General features: G+C 48.0%; 1 protein-coding gene across 2 annotated transcripts in view; it reads left to right on the top strand.

The window, feature by feature from the left end:
• Positions 1 to 23,628, top strand: part of CRACR2A (calcium release activated channel regulator 2A) — a 111,641-nt gene that overhangs the window by 80,523 nt on the left and 7,490 nt on the right. For both annotated transcript variants that reach the window (XM_029597315.1, XM_029597316.1), the window contains exons 11-17: positions 2,056 to 2,101; positions 4,080 to 4,171; positions 5,730 to 5,991; positions 14,583 to 14,715; positions 17,672 to 17,753; positions 19,067 to 19,181; positions 21,329 to 21,430. In XM_029597315.1, coding sequence (XP_029453175.1) covers positions 2,056 to 2,101; positions 4,080 to 4,171; positions 5,730 to 5,991; positions 14,583 to 14,715; positions 17,672 to 17,753; positions 19,067 to 19,181; positions 21,329 to 21,430 — 832 coding nt within the window. The remainder of the gene's footprint in view (positions 1 to 2,055; positions 2,102 to 4,079; positions 4,172 to 5,729; positions 5,992 to 14,582; positions 14,716 to 17,671; positions 17,754 to 19,066; positions 19,182 to 21,328; positions 21,431 to 23,628) is intronic.

Genomic DNA, 23,628 nt, shown 5'->3' on the forward strand with positions numbered 1-23,628 from the left:
AGGCAGGGAGATCAGTGGATGGGGAGATGGATGGGCAGGGAGACAGGGAGATGGGCGAGCAGTGCGGCGGACGGGCAGGGAGATGAGTGGGCAGGGAGGTAGGCAGGAGGGAAGATGGGCAGGCAGGGAGATGGGCAGGCAGGGAGATGGGCGAGCAGTGCGGGGGACGGGCAGGGAGATGAGTGGGCAGGGAGGTAGGCAGGAGGGAAGATGTGCAGGCAGGGAGATGGATGGGCAGGGAGACAGGGAGATGGGCGAGCAGTGCAGGGGACGGGCAGGGAGATGAGTGGGCGGGGAGATGGATGGACAGGGAGACAGGGAGATGGGCGAGCAGTGCGACGGACGGGCAGGGAGATGAGTGGGCAGGGAGGTAGGCAGGAGGGAAGATGGGCAGGCAGGGAGATGGGCAGGGAGACAGGGAGATGGGCGAGCAGTGCGGGGGACGGGCAGGGAGATGAGTGGGCAGGGAGGTAGGCAGGAGGGAAGATGTGCAGGCAGGGAGATGGATGGGCAGGGAGACAGGGAGATGGGCGAGCAGTGCGGCGGACGGGCAGGGAGATGAGTGGGCAGGGAGGTAGGCAGGAGGGAAGATGTGCAGGCAGGGAGATGGATGGGCAGGGAGACAGGGAGATGGGTGAGCAGTGCAGGGGACGGGCAGGGAGATGAGTGGGCAGGGAGGTAGGCAGGAGGGAAGATGTGCAGGCAGGGAGATGGATGGGCAGGGAGACAGGGAGATGGGCGAGCAGTGCGGCGGACGGGCAGGGAGATGAGTGGGCAGGGAGGTAGGCAGGAGGGAAGATGTGCAGGCAGGGAGATGGATGGGCAGGGAGACAGGGAGATGGGCGAGCAGTGCAGGGGACGGGCAGGGAGATGAGTGGGCGGGGAGATGGATGGGCAGGGAGACAGGGAGATGGGCGAGCAGTGCGGCGGACGGGCAGGGAGATGAGTAGGCAGGGAGGTAGGCAGGAGGGAAGATGTGCAGGCAGGGAGATGGATGGGCAGGGAGACAGGGAGATGGGCGAGCAGTGCGGCGGACGGGCAGGGAGATGAGTGGGCAGGGAGGTAGGCAGGAGGGAAGATGTGCAGGCAGGGAGATGGATGGGCAGGGAGACAGGGAGATGGGCGAGCAGTGCGGCGGACGGGCAGGGAGATGAGTGGGCAGGGAGGTAGGCAGGAGGGAAGATGTGCAGGCAGGGAGATGGATGGGCAGGGAGTAGGGTTGCCAGCTGGTTCCAGATTTTCCGGACTGGCTGATCTGGTCCCGGTTTTACAGACTACAAGTCCCTGCATGCAATGGGATAAAACCGGGACCAGATCAGCCGGTCCGGAAAATCTGGAACCAGTTAGCAATCGTAGCAGGGAGATGGGCGAGCAGGGAGGCAGAAAGTTGGGGAGACCGAGAGCTGCTTCTCACTGACCCAGCGCAAGGTATTCTCTCGCTGTTTTGCATTTGTAAATTGGCCTTCTTTGAGTCCTGCCCAAAAAATTACCCATGAAGCTAAATTACTAACGCTGTCTTTCACATTCATGCCGTAGTCCTGTATGCATTCTCCAGTACCTGGAATACCCTCCCGGTGGAGGTGATGGACAAAAAATGGTCCCGCAATTCACGAAGGCCTGAGATAAACCCAAAAGATCCCGAGGATGGAGAGGCAGTTACAAACTTAAACAGAAAGCATGGGAGGAACCTGCACAGAGCGGCAGATTGGATGGGTCGTGTGTGTCTTCTTCTGCCCTCATTTACTGTGTTCCTATCTGTGTGTTCCCAGCTGAGGTACTTTACACACAAATCCACCCAGTCCCAACGGCTGCCTGGTTTATCGACTTGGGCTGAGCTGGGCCTTCCGGGGTTTGAATGTGGGACTCCCCCATCTGCACAGACAGGGAAGGTCGATTGCACACTTTGGCTGCAGGGCTCTCCTTCCTGCGCGGCACAGAAAGAAGCCGGAGTAACTCCTAACAAGCTGAAATTTAAACTGAAAAAGATATGCCCTGCGTCACTCTGCTGCAATGCGTTCCTCACTTTGCTCGTTCCCTTTCAAATGTCTTCCCCAGGGAAATGAACAAACATCTGCGAGATGAGCGTGACAGCTGTTTGCAGGTAGGCGGGTGCTGCGGTGTCCCGGGGGGGGGGGGGGTAGCAGGTTAACTTCTCGCCCTGTTACCCGGTCTGTCTTCCGGGTCTCGTCAGTCCCTGGGAGGTCCGGGTCTCTGTGTGTGTAATCACAGAGAAAAAGCCGGCTCCATCTAAATAAAGAGATATGACCACGTTTATCGATGGTGTGATGGTTCAGAGGTCAGGTGAAACTAGCAAAGTCCGCTCGGAGTTTTAGGACACTGCCAAAGCTGTCCTTGTGTTTCTGATTTCTGAAAGCTCCTCCTGCCTGGCCACTTCCACTGTTATGAATCGAAGCAGATTGGGATGGCGCGGTGGAAGGGGAGGGTGCCGCTGTGCTGATCGTCATCAGACTCTTGGGGGGGGAGGGGTGCTGCAGCCTGAATTAAAGGTGCAGAGCTTGTATTCCATGTAGGTAAAGGCATAAGAAATAAAATATATTAGGACATAAAAGATGGAAGGCCTAGAAATAGGAGCCAAAGAAATCACCAGAGGCAACTTGCTAATTGCTGCCTTTTAGCTAACATTGCCAGAAAAGGCACAGAGAGCTCCTTTGGTAAGGGATTTTTAGCTAGCATTGCCTCTCTATCCCAGCCAGGAAAGGGACGGAGAGCTCCTTTGGTAAGGGATTTTTAGCTAGCATTGCCTGTTTAACCCAGCCAGGAAAGGCACGGAGAGCTCCTTTGGTAAGGGATTTTTAGCCAGCATTGCCTCTTTATCCCAGCCAGGAAAGGCAGAGAGAGCTCCTTTGGTAAGGGATTTTTAGCCAGCATTGCCTCTTTATCCCAGCCAGGAAAGGCACAGAGAGCTCCTTTGGTAAGGGATTTTTAGCTAGCATTGCCTGTTTAACCCAGCCAGGAAAGGCACGGAGAGCTCCTTTGGTAAGGGATTTTTAGCTAGCATTGCCTCTCTAACCCAGCCAGGAAAGGCACAGAGAGCTCCTTTGGTAAGGGATTTTTAGCCAGCATTGCCTCTTTAACCCAGCCAGGAAAGGCAGAGAGAGCTCCTTTGGTAAGGGATTTTTAGCCAGCATTGCCTGTTTAACCCAGCCAGGAAAGGCACAGAGAGCTCCTTTGGTAAGGGATTTTTAGCCAGCATTGCCTGTTTAACCCAGCCAGGAAAGGCACAGAGAGCTCCTTTGGTAAGGGATATTTAGCTAGCATTGCCTCTCTATCCCAGCCAGGAAAGGCACAGAGAGCTCCTTTGGTAAGGGATTTTTAGCCAGCATTGCCTCTTTATCCCAGCCAGGAAAGGCACAGAGAGCTCCTTTGGTAAGGGATTTTTAGCCAGCATTGCCTCTTTAACCCAGCCAGGAAAGGCACAGAGAGCTCCTTTGGTAAGGGATTTTTAGCCAGCATTGCCTCTCTAACCCAGGCAGGAAAGGCACAGAGAGCTCCTTTGGTAAGGGATTTTTAGCCAGCATTGCCTCTCTAACCCAGGCAGGAAAGGCACAGAGAGCTCCTTTGGTAAGGGATTTTTAGCCAGCATTGCCTCTCTAACCCAGGCAGGAAAGGCACAGAGAGCTCCTTTGGTAAGGGATATTTAGCTAGCATTGCCTCTCTAACCCAGGCAGGAAAGGCACAGAGAGCTCCTTTGGTAAGGGATATTTAGCCAGCATTGCCTCTCTAACCCAGGCAGGAAAGGCACGGAGAGCTCCTTTGGTAAGAGATGCTGTCCAATGCTTTCTGTGCAACACAGAATTGAAGAAACACATTCATGCGCGTTTCTCTTCCCCGATGGGTACGGAAAACACACTTTATCCATTTACAATTGCTGAGTCCGTGTTTCTGCTCCGGTATTTCCACGTCTTAAGATGCCCTGAGCCGTGGCAGCAGCAGCAGTGCAAAGGGAAAGGCCTCAGTGCGTCTGGCACGCAGCTGTGGCAGAGGGCAAGGGCCTAGGGCAGCAGCAGCACTTATCACTCATCAGGCTCCCCTCTAAAGCACTTTACTGTCATTTATAGAAATCCAAGACGAACAGCACAAAATCCTTCTGGAAGCAGAGGTCCGGCTCCATCATCGGCAAATACATGGACAGAAAACAGTCTATGAAAAGGTAAGCGAGAAGGCACTGGGCGTCTCCACTGGGTGTCACGAGGACTGGTGTGGCGGGGGCAGCTCAGCAGCTCAGTGGCAGAGCTGTGTCCTGCTGGCTGGAAGACCTAACTTCATTTCCTGGGCCTGTCCTCTGCTCCCTGGCCACTCCAGGCTGGAGAGACTGCAGACGTAGTGCTCACCTGCTGGGAGGAGGCAGTTCTGGCCCTTAAACAACAGCGACATCTAGCAGTCAGGCTCGAAGGGGGGCTCACAGGGTGTTCCAGTGGGAGCCACGGTGTGTGGCCTGTGGCCGAAGACTGTCATTGTGATGGCTGGGCTCGATGGGAGGTGGAGAGAGAGCGACCCCAGCTAACTGCGAATGTAGGCCCAGGAGAGGTCATTTGTGACAGAGCTAGCAAGCCAGAACAGGATATACTGCAGAGACAAAAAACCAGTAGTGTGTTTTTTATTTTTGTCATTTTATTGCATGTAGCATTGTGTAGTGTTTAGCTTTGTGTTGTCCGTAGTGTCTAACTTTGTATTGTGTGTAGTGTTGTGTTGCATGTAGCATGTATCATGTAGCATTGTGTAACGTGTAGCATTATGTAGCATTGTCTTGCATGTAGCATTGTGTAGCATTTAGCTTTGTGTTGTATGTAGAATGTAACTTTGTATTGTGTGTAGTGTTGTGTTGCATGTAGCATGTATCATGTAGCATTGTGTAACATGTAGCATTATGTAGCATTGTCTTGCATGTAGCATTGTGTAGCATTTAGCTTTGTGTTGTATGTAGAATGTAACTTTGTATTGTGTGTAGTGTTGTGTTGCATGTAGTATTGTATTGTGTGTAGCGTTGTGACATGTAGCGTGTAGCATTGTGTACTGTTTAGCATTATGCTGCATGCACAATGTGACATTGTGTTCCATGTAGTGTTGCGTAATGTGTAGCATTATGTTGCATGTAGCATATAGTGTTGTATTGTATGTAGCACTGTGTTGCATGTAGCATGAAGTGCTGTGTTGCATTTAGCATTGTGTAGCGTGTAGCATTGTCTTGGTGCAGCATGTAGCATTGTGTTGCATGTAGCATTGTATTGCATTTCGCATTTAACGTGTTAAATGCACTGTGTAGCATTGTTTTTGTGCAACCTGTAGCATTTTGTACTGCATGCAGCGTGTAGCATTGTGTTGTGTGTAGTGTTGTGTTGCATTGTACTGCATGTAGCATTGTGTTGTATGTAGCATTGGATTGAATCTAGTGTAGCTTCTATCGATACAACAAAGTAAACTGAATTGAATAATTAGGGGACTTGAAACATTTTGCTGCTGGGGATGTTGAGTGACAATGAGTCAGGCAGGGAGGGGATTTGCACCCAGTCTTGCACACAGGCCTTTGTATTCTGGTCTGTGCCACGCAGCGTTGCGAGCGTTGCAGTAAAGTGTTCTTTGCCACGCCATGTCACAATGACTTAAAAAGAAAGCGTTGTCCTGGGAGGAGTTATACGATAATCACAAAAGACTTGGCTGCGTTGTTGGGTAATCCATGCCCCTCATTCTCTCTTCTGCTCCCTATGCAGTCAGTCCTCAGAAGACGAGGAGGTTTTCAGCAAGACAAAGAACGGGTCCTGCACTTCAGCTGACAATGACACGGAAGGTGGGACTTCTCCAAACCGCGCTCTCCGAAGGGTCATCTCCATTGAGGAGGATGACGTCCCCCAGCTCCTGGATACCCAGCTGGAGAGGTCACTAAATAAATGGACAGAGGAGGAGGAGAAGGAGCAAGAAGACACCCCGTCATCCCCCAGAGGACAACCGGTGGGAAAGGAAACCTGGACAAACGTAAGCGGTACCCGACAAGTTTGTTTGTTTGTTTATTTATTTATTTGAGCGTTTTATATACTGTCGTTCCAAAATAAGATCACAACAGTTTACAAAATCTGCGTTCATATTCAGTCAACAATCACATTCTGTGCCAGCACTCACAAGCTGGGTCAGCACCACAGCAGATCTGCATTTTAGGTCATATTCGTTCAGATATATAGACCTCTTCATATTCATACATATTCTAGGTCAGCACCACAGCAGATATGTGTTTTAGGTCATATTCATTCAGATATATAGACCTCTTCATAGTCATGCATATTCTAGGTCAACACCACAGCAGATATATAGACCTCTTCATATTCATACATATTCTAGGTCAGCACCACAGCAGATTTGCGTTTTAGGTCATATTCGTTCAGATATATAGACCTCTTCATATTCATACATATTCTAGGTCAGCACCACAGCAGATATGTGTTTTAGGCCATATTCGTTCAGATATATAGACCCCTTCATATTCACACATATTCTAGGTCAGCACCAAAGCAGATATGTGTTTTAGGTCATATTCGTTCAGATATATAGTCCTCTTCATATTCATACATATTCTAGGTCAGCACCACAGCAGATCTGCGTTTTAGGTCATATTCGTTCAGATATATAGACCTCTTCATATTCACACATATTCTAGGTCAGCACCAAAGCAGATATGTGTTTTAGGTCATATTCGTTCAGATATATAGACCTCTTCATATTCACACATATTCTAGGTCAGCACCAAAGCAGATATGTGTTTTAGGTCATATTCGTTCAGATATATAGACCTCTTCATATTCATACATATTCTAGGTCAGCACCACAGCAGATCTGCGTTTTAGGTCATATTCGTTCAGATATATAGACCTCTTCATATTCATACATATTCTAGGTCAGCACCACAGCAGATATGTGTTTTAGGTCATATTCGTTCAGATATATAGACCTCTTCATAGTCATGCATATTCTAGGTCAACACCACAGCAGATATATAGACCTCTTCATATTCATACATATTCTAGGTCAGCACCACAGCAGATATGTGTTTTAGGTCATATTCGTTCAGATATATAGACCTCTTCATATTCACACATATTCTAGGTCAGCACCAAAGCAGATATGTGTTTTAGGTCATATTCGTTCAGATATATAGACCTCTTCATATTCATACATATTCTAGGTCAGCACCACACCAGATCTGCGTTTTAGGTCATATTCGTTCAGATATATAGACCTCTTCATATTCATACATATTCTAGGTCAGCACCACAGCAGATATGTGTTTTAGGTCATATTCGTTCAGATATATAGACCTCTTCATATTCACACATATTCTAGGTCAGCACCACAGCAGATCTGTGTTTTAGGTCATATTTGTTCAGATATATAGACCTCTTCATATTCATACATATTCTAGGTCAGCACCACAGCAGATATGTGTTTTAGGTCATATTCATTCAGATATATAGACCTCTTCATAGTCATGCATATTCTAGGTCAACACCACAGCAGATATATAGACCTCTTCATATTCATACATATTCTAGGTCAGCACCACAGCAGATATGTGTTTTAGGTCATATTCGTTCAGATATATAGACCTCTTCATATTCACACATATTCTAGGTCAGCACCACAGCAGATCTGTGTTTTAGGTCATATTCGTTCAGATATATAGACCTCTTCATATTCATACATATTCTAGGTCAGTACCACAGCAGATATGTGTTTTAGGTCATATTCATTCAGATATATAGACCTCTTCATAGTCATGCATATTCTAGGTCAACACCACAGCAGATATATAGACCTCTTCATATTCATACATATTCTAGGTCAGCACCACAGCAGATTTGCGTTTTAGGTCATATTCGTTCAGATATATAGACCTCTTCATATTCATACATATTCTAGGTCAGCACCACAGCAGATATGTGTTTTAGGCCATATTCGTTCAGATATATAGACCCCTTCATATTCACACATATTCTAGGTCAGCACCAAAGCAGATATGTGTTTTAGGTCATATTCGTTCAGATATATAGTCCTCTTCATATTCATACATATTCTAGGTCAGCACCACAGCAGATCTGCGTTTTAGGTCATATTCGTTCAGATATATAGACCTCTTCATATTCACACATATTCTAGGTCAGCACCAAAGCAGATATGTGTTTTAGGTCATATTCGTTCAGATATATAGACCTCTTCATATTCACACATATTCTAGGTCAGCACCAAAGCAGATATGTGTTTTAGGTCATATTCGTTCAGATATATAGACCTCTTCATATTCATACATATTCTAGGTCAGCACCACAGCAGATCTGCGTTTTAGGTCATATTCGTTCAGATATATAGACCTCTTCATATTCATACATATTCTAGGTCAGCACCACAGCAGATATGTGTTTTAGGTCATATTCGTTCAGATATATAGACCTCTTCATAGTCATGCATATTCTAGGTCAACACCACAGCAGATATATAGACCTCTTCATATTCATACATATTCTAGGTCAGCACCACAGCAGATATGTGTTTTAGGTCATATTCGTTCAGATATATAGACCTCTTCATATTCACACATATTCTAGGTCAGCACCACAGCAGATCTGTGTTTTAGGTCATATTTGTTCAGATATATAGACCTCTTCATATTCATACATATTCTAGGTCAGCACCACAGCAGATATATAGACCTCTTCATATTCATACATATTCTAGGTCAGCACCACAGCAGATATGTGTTTTAGGTCATATTTGTTCAGATATATAGACCTCTTCATATTCACACATATTCTAGGTCAGCACCACAGCAGATATGTGTTTTAGGTCATATTTGTTCAGATATTTGTTCAGATTCTTCAGCGTCCCTGCAGCGTCAGCGAGCCCGAGCCAGAAGGGAGGCCTGCGCGGTCGGCGCCTAGACCCGCCGGGGTAAGGCCTTGAATTTCCCTCACCCTCGGCGAGCCCGGACCCAGACCACGCGGCAAGTCCTCGGGAGCACCCTCCGACGCCGCTCCTCCTACACGCCGCCCCCTCCGCTCGGCCGTCCAGCCCGCCCACAACCCAGGCGGACCAATCGGAAGCCGCGAGAGGGACCTTTAAATCTACAGCTCACCCGGCGCCGATCCTCTTCAGCGTCCCTGCAGCGTCAGCGAGCCCGAGCCAGAAGGGAGGCCTGCACGGTCGGCGCCTAGACCCGCCGGGGTAAGGCCTTCAATTTCCCTCACCCTCGGCGAGCCCGGACCCAGACCACGCGGCAAGTCCTCGGGAGCACCTCCGACGCCGCTCCTCCTACACGCCGCCCCTCCGCTCGGCCGTCCAGCCCGCCCACAACCCAGGCGGACCAATCGGAAGCCGCGAGAGGGACCTTTAAATCTACAGCTCACCAGGCGCCGCGCGCCTGCGTCGTGCGCCAAAGGTGCACGACAAAGGGGCTGGCCCCTTTGTGTGCCCCTTCGTGCAGACCCTGAGAGCCCTTGAGCCCTTGAGCACACCCTATACTACCTCCATATACCCTAATTGGAAGACGGATGGAGTTCCTCTAAAATCCAACAAGACCTCCATGCATGCTAGAACCAGGGCTGTAGACAACATCCAAGTCAGCCAGCGACATTCCTCACCAATACCTCTAACGCTCAATCTCAAACAACCAAAGCAGGACCACACATCCAGAGTCAAACGGCTTCACATGTGCCTTCATTAAAACGCCGAATTCTCCTCACTCCAAACGCCAGCAATCACTCTTATACTAACCTGCTCTCCTGGAACCCGACATCCACTCAACAACTCCACTCAGACGAATACAGCTTCCTCTATAACAACACCACAATCAAAATGGAACAATCCTCTAAAATGTATCCAACATTCTCAATCCCAATCATACATCACAGTTTCTTACAGAAAAGAAATCTAACTAGACAAGTACACCTTCGCAACCTAAAATCACTCACCCCAATCCTAATAGCTCCGATAACCCAACTACTAGGCCTCACCCTATTCACACTAACGCTATTCAATGCGCAATCTATAACTAAAAAATCACTAATCCTCAATGACTACCTCACCGACGCTAAGCCAGATATTTGCGCAATAACAGAAACCTGGCTGAAACCTACAGATACTGCAATAATAAACCAACTACCAACGACGCTAACTTACGACATCTTCTCCCTTCCTAGACTGAAAAAGAAGGGAGGGGGAATCCTCCTTGCAACAAAAAAAGACCTCAGATTCTCACACCATCCAGTCCACTCCGATACTAAACTTGAAATTGGCTTCTTCACATCACTCCAACTACAAATCCTTCTCATCTATGCCCCACCAGGACTCTTAGAATCTGACGTCTCACCCATCATAGAAATAACCACAACACTCCTCAACCTGGACACACCAGCAATAATATTAGGAGATTTCAATCTACACATGGATAACCCTGATCCCTCCCCCAGCTGCCAAAATCTACTACTAGCATTCTCAGCAATGGGCTTCACCCAAATAGTCAAAAACCCGACACATAAAGCAGGACATATGTTGGACCTGATCTTTATCAACAAAGGCATAAAATCGTCTTCCCCACCAAAAAATATGAAGGTACCCTGGTCGGATCACTCCCTGATTTCTACCTCATTCTCACTGGAAAAATCTATTGCCCCTCATACAACTACTCCCTCCTTTAACTACAGAAAATCTTGCCACCCCGACGACCTCACCAATCAGCTGACCAAACACCTTCCTGCTATAGTTCTCACCGATCCCAATACTGCCTTACAATCCTGGAATACTATCACAGAATACATAGCCAACAAGCTCTGCCCTCTAACAACAAAAAAATCCCACCCAGACGCCTCCAAAAAACAACCATGGTTCACCGACGATCTCAGAAGGCTAAAACAATATCTAAGACAAAAGGAATCTAACTGGCGGAAAAACCCTAGTGCTAGCACACTCTCAGCCTACAAACTCACGCTACAACAATACAAGGCCTGCACCTCCAAATCAAAAAGAGACTTTTTCGCCTCCAAAATTCACAACTTAGTCTTTGACGCGAAAGCTCTATTCAACTATGTTTCCTCCCTCACTCAAATACCCTCACCAGAATGCCCTAGTAATCAAGCTCAAGCCAAAGCAGATGAACTCGCTCTCTTCTTTCAAAACAAAATCACGAATCTTCTTACTCAACGTCCCTCCAATATCGCCCCCCCAACACCAGCTCTAATGCCTCACATCAAAAACATTCATCTAGAAATGTTTGAACTTACTTCTTCCTCCGAAATCCAAACCATGCTTAGAAGAATGAAACCATCTTCGCACCCGGCAGACCATATACCCACAAAACTTCTCCTCTCAATACCAGACACCATCTCCAAAACATTAGCGGACATCATCAACTGCTCGCTTTCCCAAGGTTCCTTCCCAGAAGACCTCAAACAAGCCTCACTCAAACCACTTTTAAAAAAACCCAACCTGGACCTAAAAGACCCCAACAACTACCGTCCAATAGCTAATCTTCCTATCATAGCTAAGATTATGGAAAGGCTTGTGAACACCCAACTATCGGACTTCATTGAAGACAACAAAATTCTATCCGCCTCACAACATGGATTCCGCAAAAATCGGGGCACTGAATCCCTACTTACCTCCCTTACAGACCTCCTCATCTTAGGTACAGACAAAGGACAATCCTTTCTATTGATCCTTCTGGACCTTTCAGCAGCTTTCGATACCGTAAATCACGCTATCCTCATCAACCAGCTAGCTGCGATAGGTATCTCTGGTTTAGCGCTCTCCTGGTTCAAATCGTTTCTAACCAACAGAGGCTACAAGGTAAAAATCCATAATAAAGAATCATCACGCCAAGACTCGACCATCGGAGTCCCACAAGGTTCCTCTTTATCCCCCACACTCTTTAATATTTACCTTCTACCACTCTGCCGACTCCTTACCAACCTCAATTTAATACACTTTCTCTATGCAGACGACATTCAGATCCTGATACCCATCAAAGAAACATACTCAAAAACCCTCGAATACTGGGAATCCTGTCACCAAGAAATCAAAAGCCTCCTCAACAGCCTAAACCTGGTACTAAACTCTGCCAAAACTGAAGTTTTACTCATAACTCCTGACAACAATCTCACAGCCTGTCTCCCAACCAACCTACAAACCACTCATGTGAGAGATCTAGGTGTGCTAATCGACAATAAACTGAACTTCAAAGCCCACATCAATAAAACCACCAAAGACTGCTTCTTTAAACTGCAAGTCTTAAAAAGGATAAGACCACTATTCCATGCCAAAGACTTCAGAACCATCCTCCAAGCCCTCATTTTCTCTAAACTGGACTACTGCAGCTCTATTCTACTTGGCCTCCCCTCCTCATACACAAAACCACTCCAAATGGTTCAAAACGCAGCAGCCCGTCTACTGACTAACACTAGGAGAAGAGACCACATCTCCCCAGTTCTACAAGACCTCCACTGGTTACCAATCCATTTCAGAGTCATTTATAAATCCATCACCTTGATATACAAAATCATTCACCAACATACCATAATCGACCTACAAATTCCGCCCTGTTTACACAAATCCACAAGACCAACCAGGGAAGCCTACAGAGGATGCCTCATTGTTCCACCCACGAAAACCACTAAGCACAGCACCTTAAGAGACCGAGCCCTTTCCACAGCAGGACCACCGTTATGGAACTCCATCCCTCCAGATCTCAGAAACGAACCATGCCTCCTAACCTTTAGGAAAAGGCTAAAGACATGGCTTTTCAGGCAAGCCTTCCCGAACTCCACCTAACATGCACCACCAATAATTTCTCTGCTCAGAAGCTGTATATATTGGACTCCATATATTGGACTCCATATTGGACTCCATATTTACATTGTACATTTGTATATAATTAACCCCCTCTATCTCTCTTTATTTCTTACAATCCCAGTTCATTAGCCCTTGTTAATTGTAACTGCTTCTTTTCATCACGTTTTATTATGTTTTTTGGTTGTATTCTTCGCACCCCTGTTTTCTGTAAACCGACATGATGTGAACGAGTTCATGAATGCCGGTATAAAAAAACCTTAAATAAAATAAATAAATAAATATATAGACCTCTTCATATTCACACATATTCTAGGTCAGCACCACAGCAGATATGTGTTTTAGGTCATATTCGTTCAGATATATAGACCTCTACTTACTCTAAAGAGAGAGCGGTGATGAGCGGAGTGCCACAAGGGTCAGTGTTGGGACCGATCCTGTTCAATATCTTTGTGAGCGACATTGTAGACGGGATAGAAGGTAAGGTTTGTCTTTTTGCGGACGACACTAAGATCTGCAACAGAGTGGACACGCCGGAAGGAGTGGAGAGAATGAGACGGGATTTAAGGAAGATGGAAGAGTGGTCGAAGATTTGGCAGCTGAGATTCAATGCCAAGAAGTGCAAAGTCATGCATATGGGGAGTGGAAATTCGAATGAACTGTATTCGATGGGGGGGGGGGGGGGGAAGGCTGATGTGCATGGAGCAGGAGAGAGACCTTGGGGTGATAATGTCTAATGATCTGAAGTCGGTGAAACAATGTGACAAGGCGATAGCAAAAGCCAGAAGAATGCTAGGATGCATAGAGAGAGGAATATCGAGTAAGAAAAGGGAAGTGATTATCCCTTTGTACAGGTCCTTGGTGAGGCCTCACCTGGAGTACTGTGCTCAGTTCTGGAGACCGTATCTCCAAAGAGACAGAGACAGGATGGAGGCGGTCCAGAGAAGGGCGACCAGAAAGGTGGAGGATCTTCATCGGATGACGTACGAGGAGAGATTGAAGAATCTAAATATGTACACCCTGGAGGAAAGGAGGAGCAGAGGTGATATGATACAGACTTTCAGATACTTGAAAAACTTTAATGATCCAAAGACAATGACAAACCTTTTCCATTGGAAAAAAATCAGCATAACCACGGGGAATCAAAAAGTTACCAATAAGGGCCCTGAACTCAGCGGTCGGAGTAACAGATAAGTATGAGAAAATAAGTGTGAAAGCTTGCGGTCATTTCTATGTTTCATTTTTTTCTGAAACTGCTTTAAATCAGTTTGTGCTCTTATATCATACTGTTCTCTTAGGACCAGAGGGTGGAGATATAAGGATTTTCTCTCAACACTGTTGTTTAAGGTGCATTATTTTTACTCTTAATTTAACTGATGTAGATGTTTTCAATGCTAGGACATGGGAATACAGGGCTCTCTTGGAGCTGCACCACCTTTACACAGTGGCGAAGTTGTCATGGGGGAAATCCGTGTGCTCTGCCTCCATCTGCTGGTATTATTTGATTATGTATTCCTGTTTAAGTTATGCACATTTTTATTGTAAACTGCTATAAAATTTATGATGTCGCGATATATAAATTTTAATAAACCATTCTGGGGCACAACCCACCTGTTCAGATTGGACTGGAGTAGCAGGATGAACTGGAAAAGAAATCAAGAGGTAAAATGTTCCCCTTAGAGATGTGAAGAATTGAAAATTAATCTTGTGCATGCTTTTCTTTTCTTTCTGGTTTAAAGGAGGAGCAGTTGCACTCTGTGCCAGATCGATTATTCAAGATTGTCTTTGTGGGAAATTCAAGTGTGGGGAAAACGTCATTTTTACGAAGATTTTGTGAAGACAATTTCCACTCGGGTACATCTGCCACCGTGGGTAGGTTTGGAGAACTGGATATCAGGAAACTCACATGGATCACCAGCTGAAGCACAACTAGAAAATAGGGCAGGACAGACACACTGGCTTCCTAAGGTTTCCCTGAAAGATAAATGTCATTGAATTATAAGATATCAGAAACAGAGAATCTGAAAGTTCATGAGGAACCTCAGGCCCAAATACCCTGTCCAATTGTATTCCTAATACAGTGCCACAGATCCCAGGCTTTACCCCTCACTCCCCCACAGCTAAGGATCCTCTGTGCTTATCCCAGGCTTTACCTCTCACTCCCCCACAGCTAAGGATCCTCTGTGCTTATCCCAGGCTTTACCTCTCACTCCCCCACAGCTAAGGATCCTCTGTGCTTATCCCAGGCTTTACCCCTCACTCACCCCACAGCTAAGGATCCTCTGTGCTTATCCCAGGCTTTACCCCTCACTCCCCCACAGCTAAGGATCCTCTGTGCTTATCCCAGGCTTTACCTCTCACTCCCCCACAGCTAAGGATCCCCTGTGCTTATCCCAGGCTTTACCTCTCACTCCCCCACAGCTAAGGATCCTCTGTGCTTATCCCAGGCTTTACCCCTCACTCACCCCACAGCTAAGGATCCTCTGTGCTTATCCCAGGCTTTACCCCTCACTCCCCCACAGCTAAGGATCCTCTGTGCTTATCCCAGGCTTTACCCCTCACTCCCCCACAGCTAAGGATCCTCTGTGCTTATCCCAGGCTTTACCTCTCACACCCCCACAGCTAAGGATCCTCTGTACTTATCCCAGGCTTTACCTCTCACACCCCCACAGCTAAGGATCCTCTGTGCTTATCCCAGGCTTTACCCCTCACTCCCTCACAGCTAAGGATCCTCTGTGCTTATCCCAGGCTTTACCTCTCACTCCCTCACAGCTAAGGATCCTCTGTGCTTATCCCAGGCTTTACCTCTCACTCCCTCACAGCTAAGGATCCTCTGTGCTTATCCCAGGCTTTACCCCTCACTCCTTCACAGCTAAGGATCCTCTCTGCTTATCCCAGGCTTTACCCCTCACTCCCCCCACAGCTAAGGATCCTCTGTGCTTATCCCAGGCTTTACCCCTCACTCCCTCACAGCTAAGGATCCTCTGTGCTTATCCCAGGCTTTACCCCTCACTCCCCCACAGCTAAGGATCCTCTGTGCTTATCCCAGGCTTTACCTCTCACTCCCCCACAGCTAAGGATCCTCTGTGCTTATCCCAGGCTTTACCCCTCACTCCCCCACAGCTAAGGATCCTCTGTGCTTATCCCAGGCTTTACCCCTCACTCCCCCACAGCTAAGGATCCTCTGTGCTTATCCCAGGCTTTACCTCTCACTCCCCACAGCTAAGGATCCTCTGTGCTTATCCCAGGCTTTACCCCTCACTTCCTCACAGCTAAGGATCCTCTGTGCTTATCCCAGGCTTTACCTCTCACTCCCCCACAGCTAAGGATCCTCTGTGCTTATCCCAGGCTTTACCTCTCACTCCCTCACAGCTAAGGATCCTCTGTGCTTATCCCAGGCTTTACCCCTCGCTCCCTCACAGCTAAGGATCCTCTGTGCTTATCCCAGGCTTTACCCCTCACTCCCCCACAGCTAAGGATCCTCTGTGCTTATCCCAGGCTTTACCCCTCACTCCCTCACAGCTAAGGATCCTCTGTGCTTATCCCAGGCTTTACCCCTCACTCCCCCACAGCTAAGGATCCTCTGTGCTTATCCCAGGCTTTACCCCTCACTCCCCCACAGCTAAGGATCCTCTGTGCTTATCCCAGGCTTTACCCCTCACTCCCCCACAGCTAAGGATCCTCTGTGCTTATCCCAGGCTTTACCCCTCACTCCCCCACAGCTAAGGATCCTCTGTGCTTATCCCAGGCTTTACCTCTCACTCCCCACAGCTAAGGATCCTCTGTGCTTATCCCAGGCTTTACCCCTCACTCCCCCACAGCTAAGGATCCTCTGTGCTTATCCCAGGCTTTACCTCTCACTCCCTCACAGCTAAGGATCCTCTGTGCTTATCCCAGGCTTTACCCCTCACTCCCCCACAGCTAAGGATCCTCTGTGCTTATCCCAGGCTTTACCCCTCACTCCCCCACAGCTAAGGCTCCTCTCTGCTTATCCCAGGCTTTTTGAATTTTATTACTTTTTTTGCATTCATTAGCAGGTTGTTTTCCGCACTGAGTGCCCAATCTATAAAGAAATATTTTCAAATGTTTGTCCTGATTCTGGCTTCTTGAATTTCTTATCATGACCTCTTGTTCTCGTACTTGTATCTTGTGATTTATTTATACTTTGAGGTTTTTTAAATTTCTCCATCACATCTCCCAGGCTTTCGTCTCCCGGAAGGCTTTAACTCTTGTTAATGTTACGTCTCTTGCTCCCTTTGAGACTGAAGCCCTCGCCTCGCTGTATTATTGCGCGTCAGTAGACGTGACGTAGTGTCTGACCTGAAAGGGAATTGCTGGGTTATCTCTCAACGTTTCCCCCCATTCATAATCTGTAAAAGTCATCGTGAGCTGGGGGTCCTGTTAGGTTAAGGCTGGGGGCACAGGACTGAAGCGGAAGGAGAATTCCTGTCCTGTGTGTGGAGAGAGAGCAGGCCCTAAGGCCTCTCGAGGGGGCGGAAGTGTGTGAGTCCTCTGTGCTCGGTCCTGTGTGCACCAGCAGACTGCGGGGAACGAGCGTTATCGCTTGCACTGGGGGCCTTGTTGCGTGCCTGTCACGCCTGCAGCAATGCTGAGGCTCGGAGACTGCTTGCTGGGCCTTTGCTAGTGGTGGGTGCTTCCAGTAAGAGATATAAGAGAGGAGGGCACGAGGATGCAGAACCTCCTGCCGATTTTTTGCTGAGATGCAAGGAGCAGCTCGGGTTGCCAGAGGACCTGCCCCCGGGCTGCAAACACTGAGACTCTTCTGAGAAGGGGAAGCAATGGTGCCTTGTGCTTTTCCTTCCCCAAGGTATCGATTACAGCGTGAAGACGGTGACGGTGGATAAATGCCAGGTGGCTCTGCAGCTCTGGGACACTGCGGGACAAGAGCGGTAAGAGAATGAAATCGTCGGCTCAGTGTGCTGCGGCAGTCAGAAAAGCAAACAGAATAGAAATTATTAGAAAGGGAATGGTTAATAGAACGGAAAATGTCATAATGCTCTGTATCGCTCCATGGTGAGACCACACCTTGAATACTGTGTACAATTCTGGTCGCCGCATCTCAAAAAGGATATAATTGCGATGGAGAAGGTACAGAGAAGGGCAACCAAAATGATAAAGGGGAATGGAACAACTCCCCTATGAGGAAAGACTAAAGAGGTTAGGGCTGTTCAGCTTGGAGAAGAGACGACTGAGGGGGGATATGATAGAGGTATTTAAGATCATGAGAGGTCTAGAATGGGTAGATGTGAATCGGTTATTTACTCTCTCAGAGGACCAGGGGGCACTCCATGAAGTTAGCAAGTAGCTCATTTAAAACAAATCAGAGAAAATTATTTTTCACTCAATGTATAATTAAGCTCTGGAAATCATTACCAGAGGATGTGGTTAAGGCTGTTAGTGTAGCTGGATTTAAAAAAGGTTTGGATAAATTCCTATGGGAGAAGTCCATTAACTGCTAATCAGTAGGGAATAGCCACTGCTTGTGCCAATATTAGTTCCTTGAGATTTATTTAATGTTTGGGTACCCGCCAGGTACTTGTAGCCTGGATTGGCCACGGTTGGAATCAGAATACTGGGCTTGATGGACCCTTAGTCTGACCCAGTATTTCATGCTCTTGTGAGCAAAGCCTCCTGAATCCTCAGTCTGCCTGTTTGAGGGCTGCACCATGGCGTATTATGGTGGAATATCCAGGCCTTTAAAGGAATACAAAATAATACTTGGATAAAAACAGAAGAACGGTTAGAAGCAGGGCACCCTTTGAGACCTCTCCCCATTAGCAGCTGATTGTTTCATCGAGATGGTTTGTAAAATTCTGAGAAGATTGGACCGTCCATGGGAAGCACTGACGTGGGGGGTAGAGAGAGGATCATCGCCGCACTCAGGGATCCTCCATCATCACGCTCGTCACCTAAGAAAGTCCTTCTGGCAGACCCAGCGGCAGCGGCCAGACCCAACGGTAGCACCACCACCCCCCCCCCCCCCCGGCCGACGTGCGCACTCCCTCGCAGGCCCCGTAACGTGCGGGCGTCAGGCCCGGCTTCCGACAGAACGCGCTCGGTTTCCTTGTGCGCCCGTGCAGCAGTGTAAAGAGCTGGAAGCAGCCAGGGGGGTGGGTGAGGCCTCCTCGCCACGTGAATGTGAGCCTCAGTCACGCCTGCCCGCCTGGGTGAGCCTGTGGGACATGTGTGTTTGTGTTTGCAGGTACCGCAGCATCACCAAGCAGTTCTTCCGGAAGGCGGACGGCGTCATCGTGATGTACGACGTCACGGCCAGGCCCACGTTCACGGCGGTTCGGCAGTGGCTGGTCAGTGTGCAGGTAAGGCGGCCCCCCCCCCCCCCCCCGCGGTGAAAGGCTCATAAGGCGCGGCTTTCCCTGGACAGCGCTGCGGGTTTCTCACGACGCAGGCCGCAAAGAGGCGAGGGGTGAAATACGACTGAAGCAAGGCGAGTTCACCGGCCACTTGGGAAATGAGTGATCTGATGTGCGCCGGTGCGTTCAGCAACGTGAAATGATCTGAGGGGAGGGAAATGTACGACAGGCAGAGCTCTCCTGGCTCCCTATTCCCCCCATGTACCATGGAGTGATCGGCACGGCAATATTATTATTTCTTTCTAAATCAATGTCTGCATTAGATGATTTATGATAAATTAGAAAACAAAAATACAGAAAAGGAAGCTGAATAATGAGGAGAAGCAGTTCAGAGTAACCTCCCTGTGCCAGCTAGTGTCAGGTCCCAGGGAACGACTTGATTCTCTCTGTACTGAACCGTAGCAAAAGAGGAGCATAGGTTTCACCTGGGAACTGCCACTTCGGAAGCCGTACGTTGAAGATATGCAAACAGATTGTCTAAATATTCCAAACTTTACTTCTCCTGATTGAATTAAAAGCCTTTGCCCCCCCCAGGATGGTTCACTGAGCATTGTGTTAGCCACTGGGAAGACAAAGAAAACAATGTGTAGCCTGCAAAGCCCTGAGCTTTGCTCAGCCCATAGCATGCACCTACACATTTCCCCTATACGGAAAGGCTAAAGAGGTTAGGGCTCTTCAGCTTGGAGAAGAGACGACTGAGGGGGGATATGATAGAGGTGTTTAAGATCATGAGAGGTCTTGAATGAGTAGATGTGACTCGGTTATTTACACTTTCAAATAGAAGGACTAGGGGGCACTCCATGAAGTTAACAAGTAGCACATTTAAAACAAATTGCAGAAAATTATTTTTCACTCAATGCACAATCAAGCTCTGGAATTCATTGCTAGAGGATATGGTTAAGGCAGCTAGTATAGCTTGGTTTAAAAATGATTTGAATAAGTTCCTGGAAGGGAAGTCCATAAACTGCTATTAATTAATAGGAATAGCCACCTCTTGTTGCCAGCAATAATAGCTTGAGATTTATTTAATGTTTGGGTTCCTGCCAGGTACTCGTGACTTGAATTGGCCACTGTTAGAGGTAGGATACTGGGCTTGATGGACCCTCGGACAGACCCAGTATGGCCTATCTTATGCCCTTATGTTATCATGGGATATCCTCAACCCCTAGACACCCTGTGACCTTTCACCTCCTGTGTCTGGGCAGTGGGATGAATTAAAAACAAAAATTAAAGTCAACTTTTTCAAATCAAGCCTTATTTTAAGAGATCCTTCCCAGTGGGCAGTCAGCAAGGAGAAACATGAAATCTGTGCTGACAAACTGCGGAAAAAGAAACCCTAACATTAAAATCTTTAAAATAGCAAAACTGCCTGAGTTGGGATAACTACTAATGGAGGGAGCAGGGGGTAGAAACCGCGTTTCTACAATTCCTAGTCAGGTTTGACGTATCCGCTCACATTTCAAGTTCCGCATCTTGGTGCTTTTTCTGCTTTCATCTGGGAATCGTTTTTAATTTTTCTGAAGTGTGGCGCCCGTGCAGAAACCCTGCGGGAAAATGCGAGTTTTCCTAGAGAAGAAAACAGTGCGTGCGGATCCAGGAAACCCCAGTTCTGTACCTCAGCTCACCGCCCATGTCCCCGTGACAGACAGACAGACAGACAGGCCTGAGCCCTAAGTGACAAAGATGTGGACAGGCTCCCTCTCGTGCTCTAAAGCCAACCTGGGGGCTGAGTTGGGGTCTTTGGTTGTCTTGCACAGAGATTTAACCCCATGCATGAGCTTTGCACTTCTCTAAAGTTTGCAAAATTAACAACTGTAGTCTTTTACTATTGCTAGATTTACTCGTACCTTAGACTTAAGTAGTTTATCTGTGTGTGCAGATCTGTTTGGATCCTGCCACAGGTGCACCATATGTTCGAGTTCATTTTGGAGACTTTGTGTTATTAATTACATTTTAATTCTGTGTGTCTTTTGTCCCTACGATTTTAATGAATTGTTATTTTGAGTAATATTACAGCGCTTGGCTGCTTTGGAAAAGCAGGTTATAGACGCTAATAAATTGCTAATGAATTGAATGTGCTCTGTTCTGTACAGGAAGGAGCAGGGGACAATCTGCCAATTCTACTGCTGGGAAATAAGACAGACATTGAAAAGGAACGAGAAGTCCCGAATGGCTTAGGAGAACAATTAGCTAAGGTAAGTAAAAGCCAGTGCTCTAGGCAATTATGAAAAGTGAGGTTATATTTGGAAATGCAGCTCTGCTCATGTCCGGACTCTTTGATCTGTCTCTTCTGCTCTCTGATCTTTCTCTCCACAGTCTCCCGGGTCTCTCGCGTTTTCCCCAGGCTCTCTCCTTTCACATTGTATTATAACAGGAGAGGTAACAGGGAGGCAAGTTTCAGAGGGACTTTTGTGGGTGAAAAGTGTTTTATCTGCATTAACCGTCCACCCTGCGTACAGGTAAAATGAATCGCACGGTTCCACGGCCCGCGTGGCAGGGCAGGCCTTCCCAGGGCGGGGTAAGGTCAGGGAAGGAAACTACGCGCAGAGTTTGGGATTTTCTAAACTACGACTGTAGCTTTGGTCAGAAAAAATATCCATTGAAAAAAGGAGGTGCCAGCCTCTGCACAAACCGTTTCCCTTGGATGATTTCCAAAGTGAACGCACACCGATGCGAGGACTGCGAATAAAAAGTACCCCCGGGCTTGCATGGAATGTGCGCAGACTGGAAATGACCCCTCACGGCGACTCGCCAGAATCCAGCCTTGCTTCTCCCAGAGGCAGCGCTGGGCTGGGAGAGGGCTGTACGGGGCGGACTGACCATTCGCGCACTAGAGCAGCGCCCGAGGGCCCACTGCACGCTCTCCTAGCCTCGGATGGGTGGTTAGGGGCCAATGATTCTCATTGCCCGAGAGCCCAGATCACTGAGCTCCACCCCTGTGAGGATTGATACCTATTTTCATAAAGAGAAGAGTAGAAAAGTTCCCTTTCTGGATTTCATTTTCAAAGTGCTTTACACGCTTAAACTTCTGTTTTATACACGTCAAACGCACTTTATAAAGGAACCCGTGGTGAAACCTGCTTTTGCACACAGTAGGAAGAGGAATTTCGGGGGGGGGGGGGGGGGGCGGAGTTGGGTTCGACCAAGGATTTAGGCACACACTTTCAATTTTCAAAAGTATGCGTGGAAATCTACATACAGAATATTGCAGCTGTGACTTGGTGCCCATGCCACAGATATACCACGTACTCCAGCGGCTGCTCAGTGCACATGCCACAGATATACCACGTACTCCAGCGGCTGCTCAGTGCACATGCCACAGATATACCACGTACTCCAGCGGCTGCTCAGTGCACATGCCACAGATATACCACGTACTCCAGCGGCTGCTCAGTGCACATGCCACAGATAAACCACGTACTCCAGCTGCTGCTCAGTGCACATGCCACAGATAAACCACGTACTCCAGCGGCTGCTTAGTGCACATGCCACAGATATACCATGTACTCCAGCGGCTGCTTAGTGCCCATGCCACAGATAAACCACGTACTCCAGCGGCTGCTCAGTGCACATGCCACAGATAAACCACGTACTCCAGCGGCTGCTTAGTGCACATGCCACAGATATACCATGTACTCCAGCGGCTGCTTAGTGCCCATGCCACAGATAAACCACGTACTCCAGCGGCTGCTTAGTGCACATGCCACAGATATACCACGTACTCCAGCGGCTGCTTAGTGCCCATGCCACAGATAAACCACGTACTCCAGCGGCTGCTTAGTGCACATGCCACAGATATACCATGTACTCCAGCGGCTGCTCAGTGCACATGCCACAGATAAACCACGTACTCCAGCGGCTGCTTAGTGCACATGCCACAGATAAACCACATACTCCAGCGGCTGCTTAGTGCACATGCCACAGATAAACCACGTACTCCAGCGGCTGCTTAGTGCACATGCCACAGATATACCATGTACTCCAACGGCTGCTCAGTGCACATGCCACAGATATACCATGTACTCCAGCGGCTGCTCAGTGCACATGCCACAGATAAACCACGTACTCCAGCGGCTGCTTAGTGCACATGCCACAGATATACCACGTACTCCAGCGGCTGCTTAGTGCACATGCCACAGATATACCACGTACTCCAGCGGCTGCTTAGTGCCCATGCCACAGATATACCACGTACTCCAGCGGCTGCTCAGTGCACATGCCACAGATATACCACGTACTCCAGCGGCTGCTCAGTGCACATGCCACAGATATACCACGTACTCCAGCGGCTGCTTAGTGCACATGCCACAGATAAACCATGTACTCCAGCGGCTGCTCAGTGCACATGCCACAGATAAACCACGTACTCCAGCGGCTGCTTAGTGCACATGCC

The sequence above is a fragment of the Rhinatrema bivittatum genome, chromosome 4 (genome assembly GCF_901001135.1).
Source record: "Rhinatrema bivittatum chromosome 4, aRhiBiv1.1, whole genome shotgun sequence".
NCBI classification, from domain to species: domain Eukaryota; kingdom Metazoa; phylum Chordata; class Amphibia; order Gymnophiona; family Rhinatrematidae; genus Rhinatrema; species Rhinatrema bivittatum.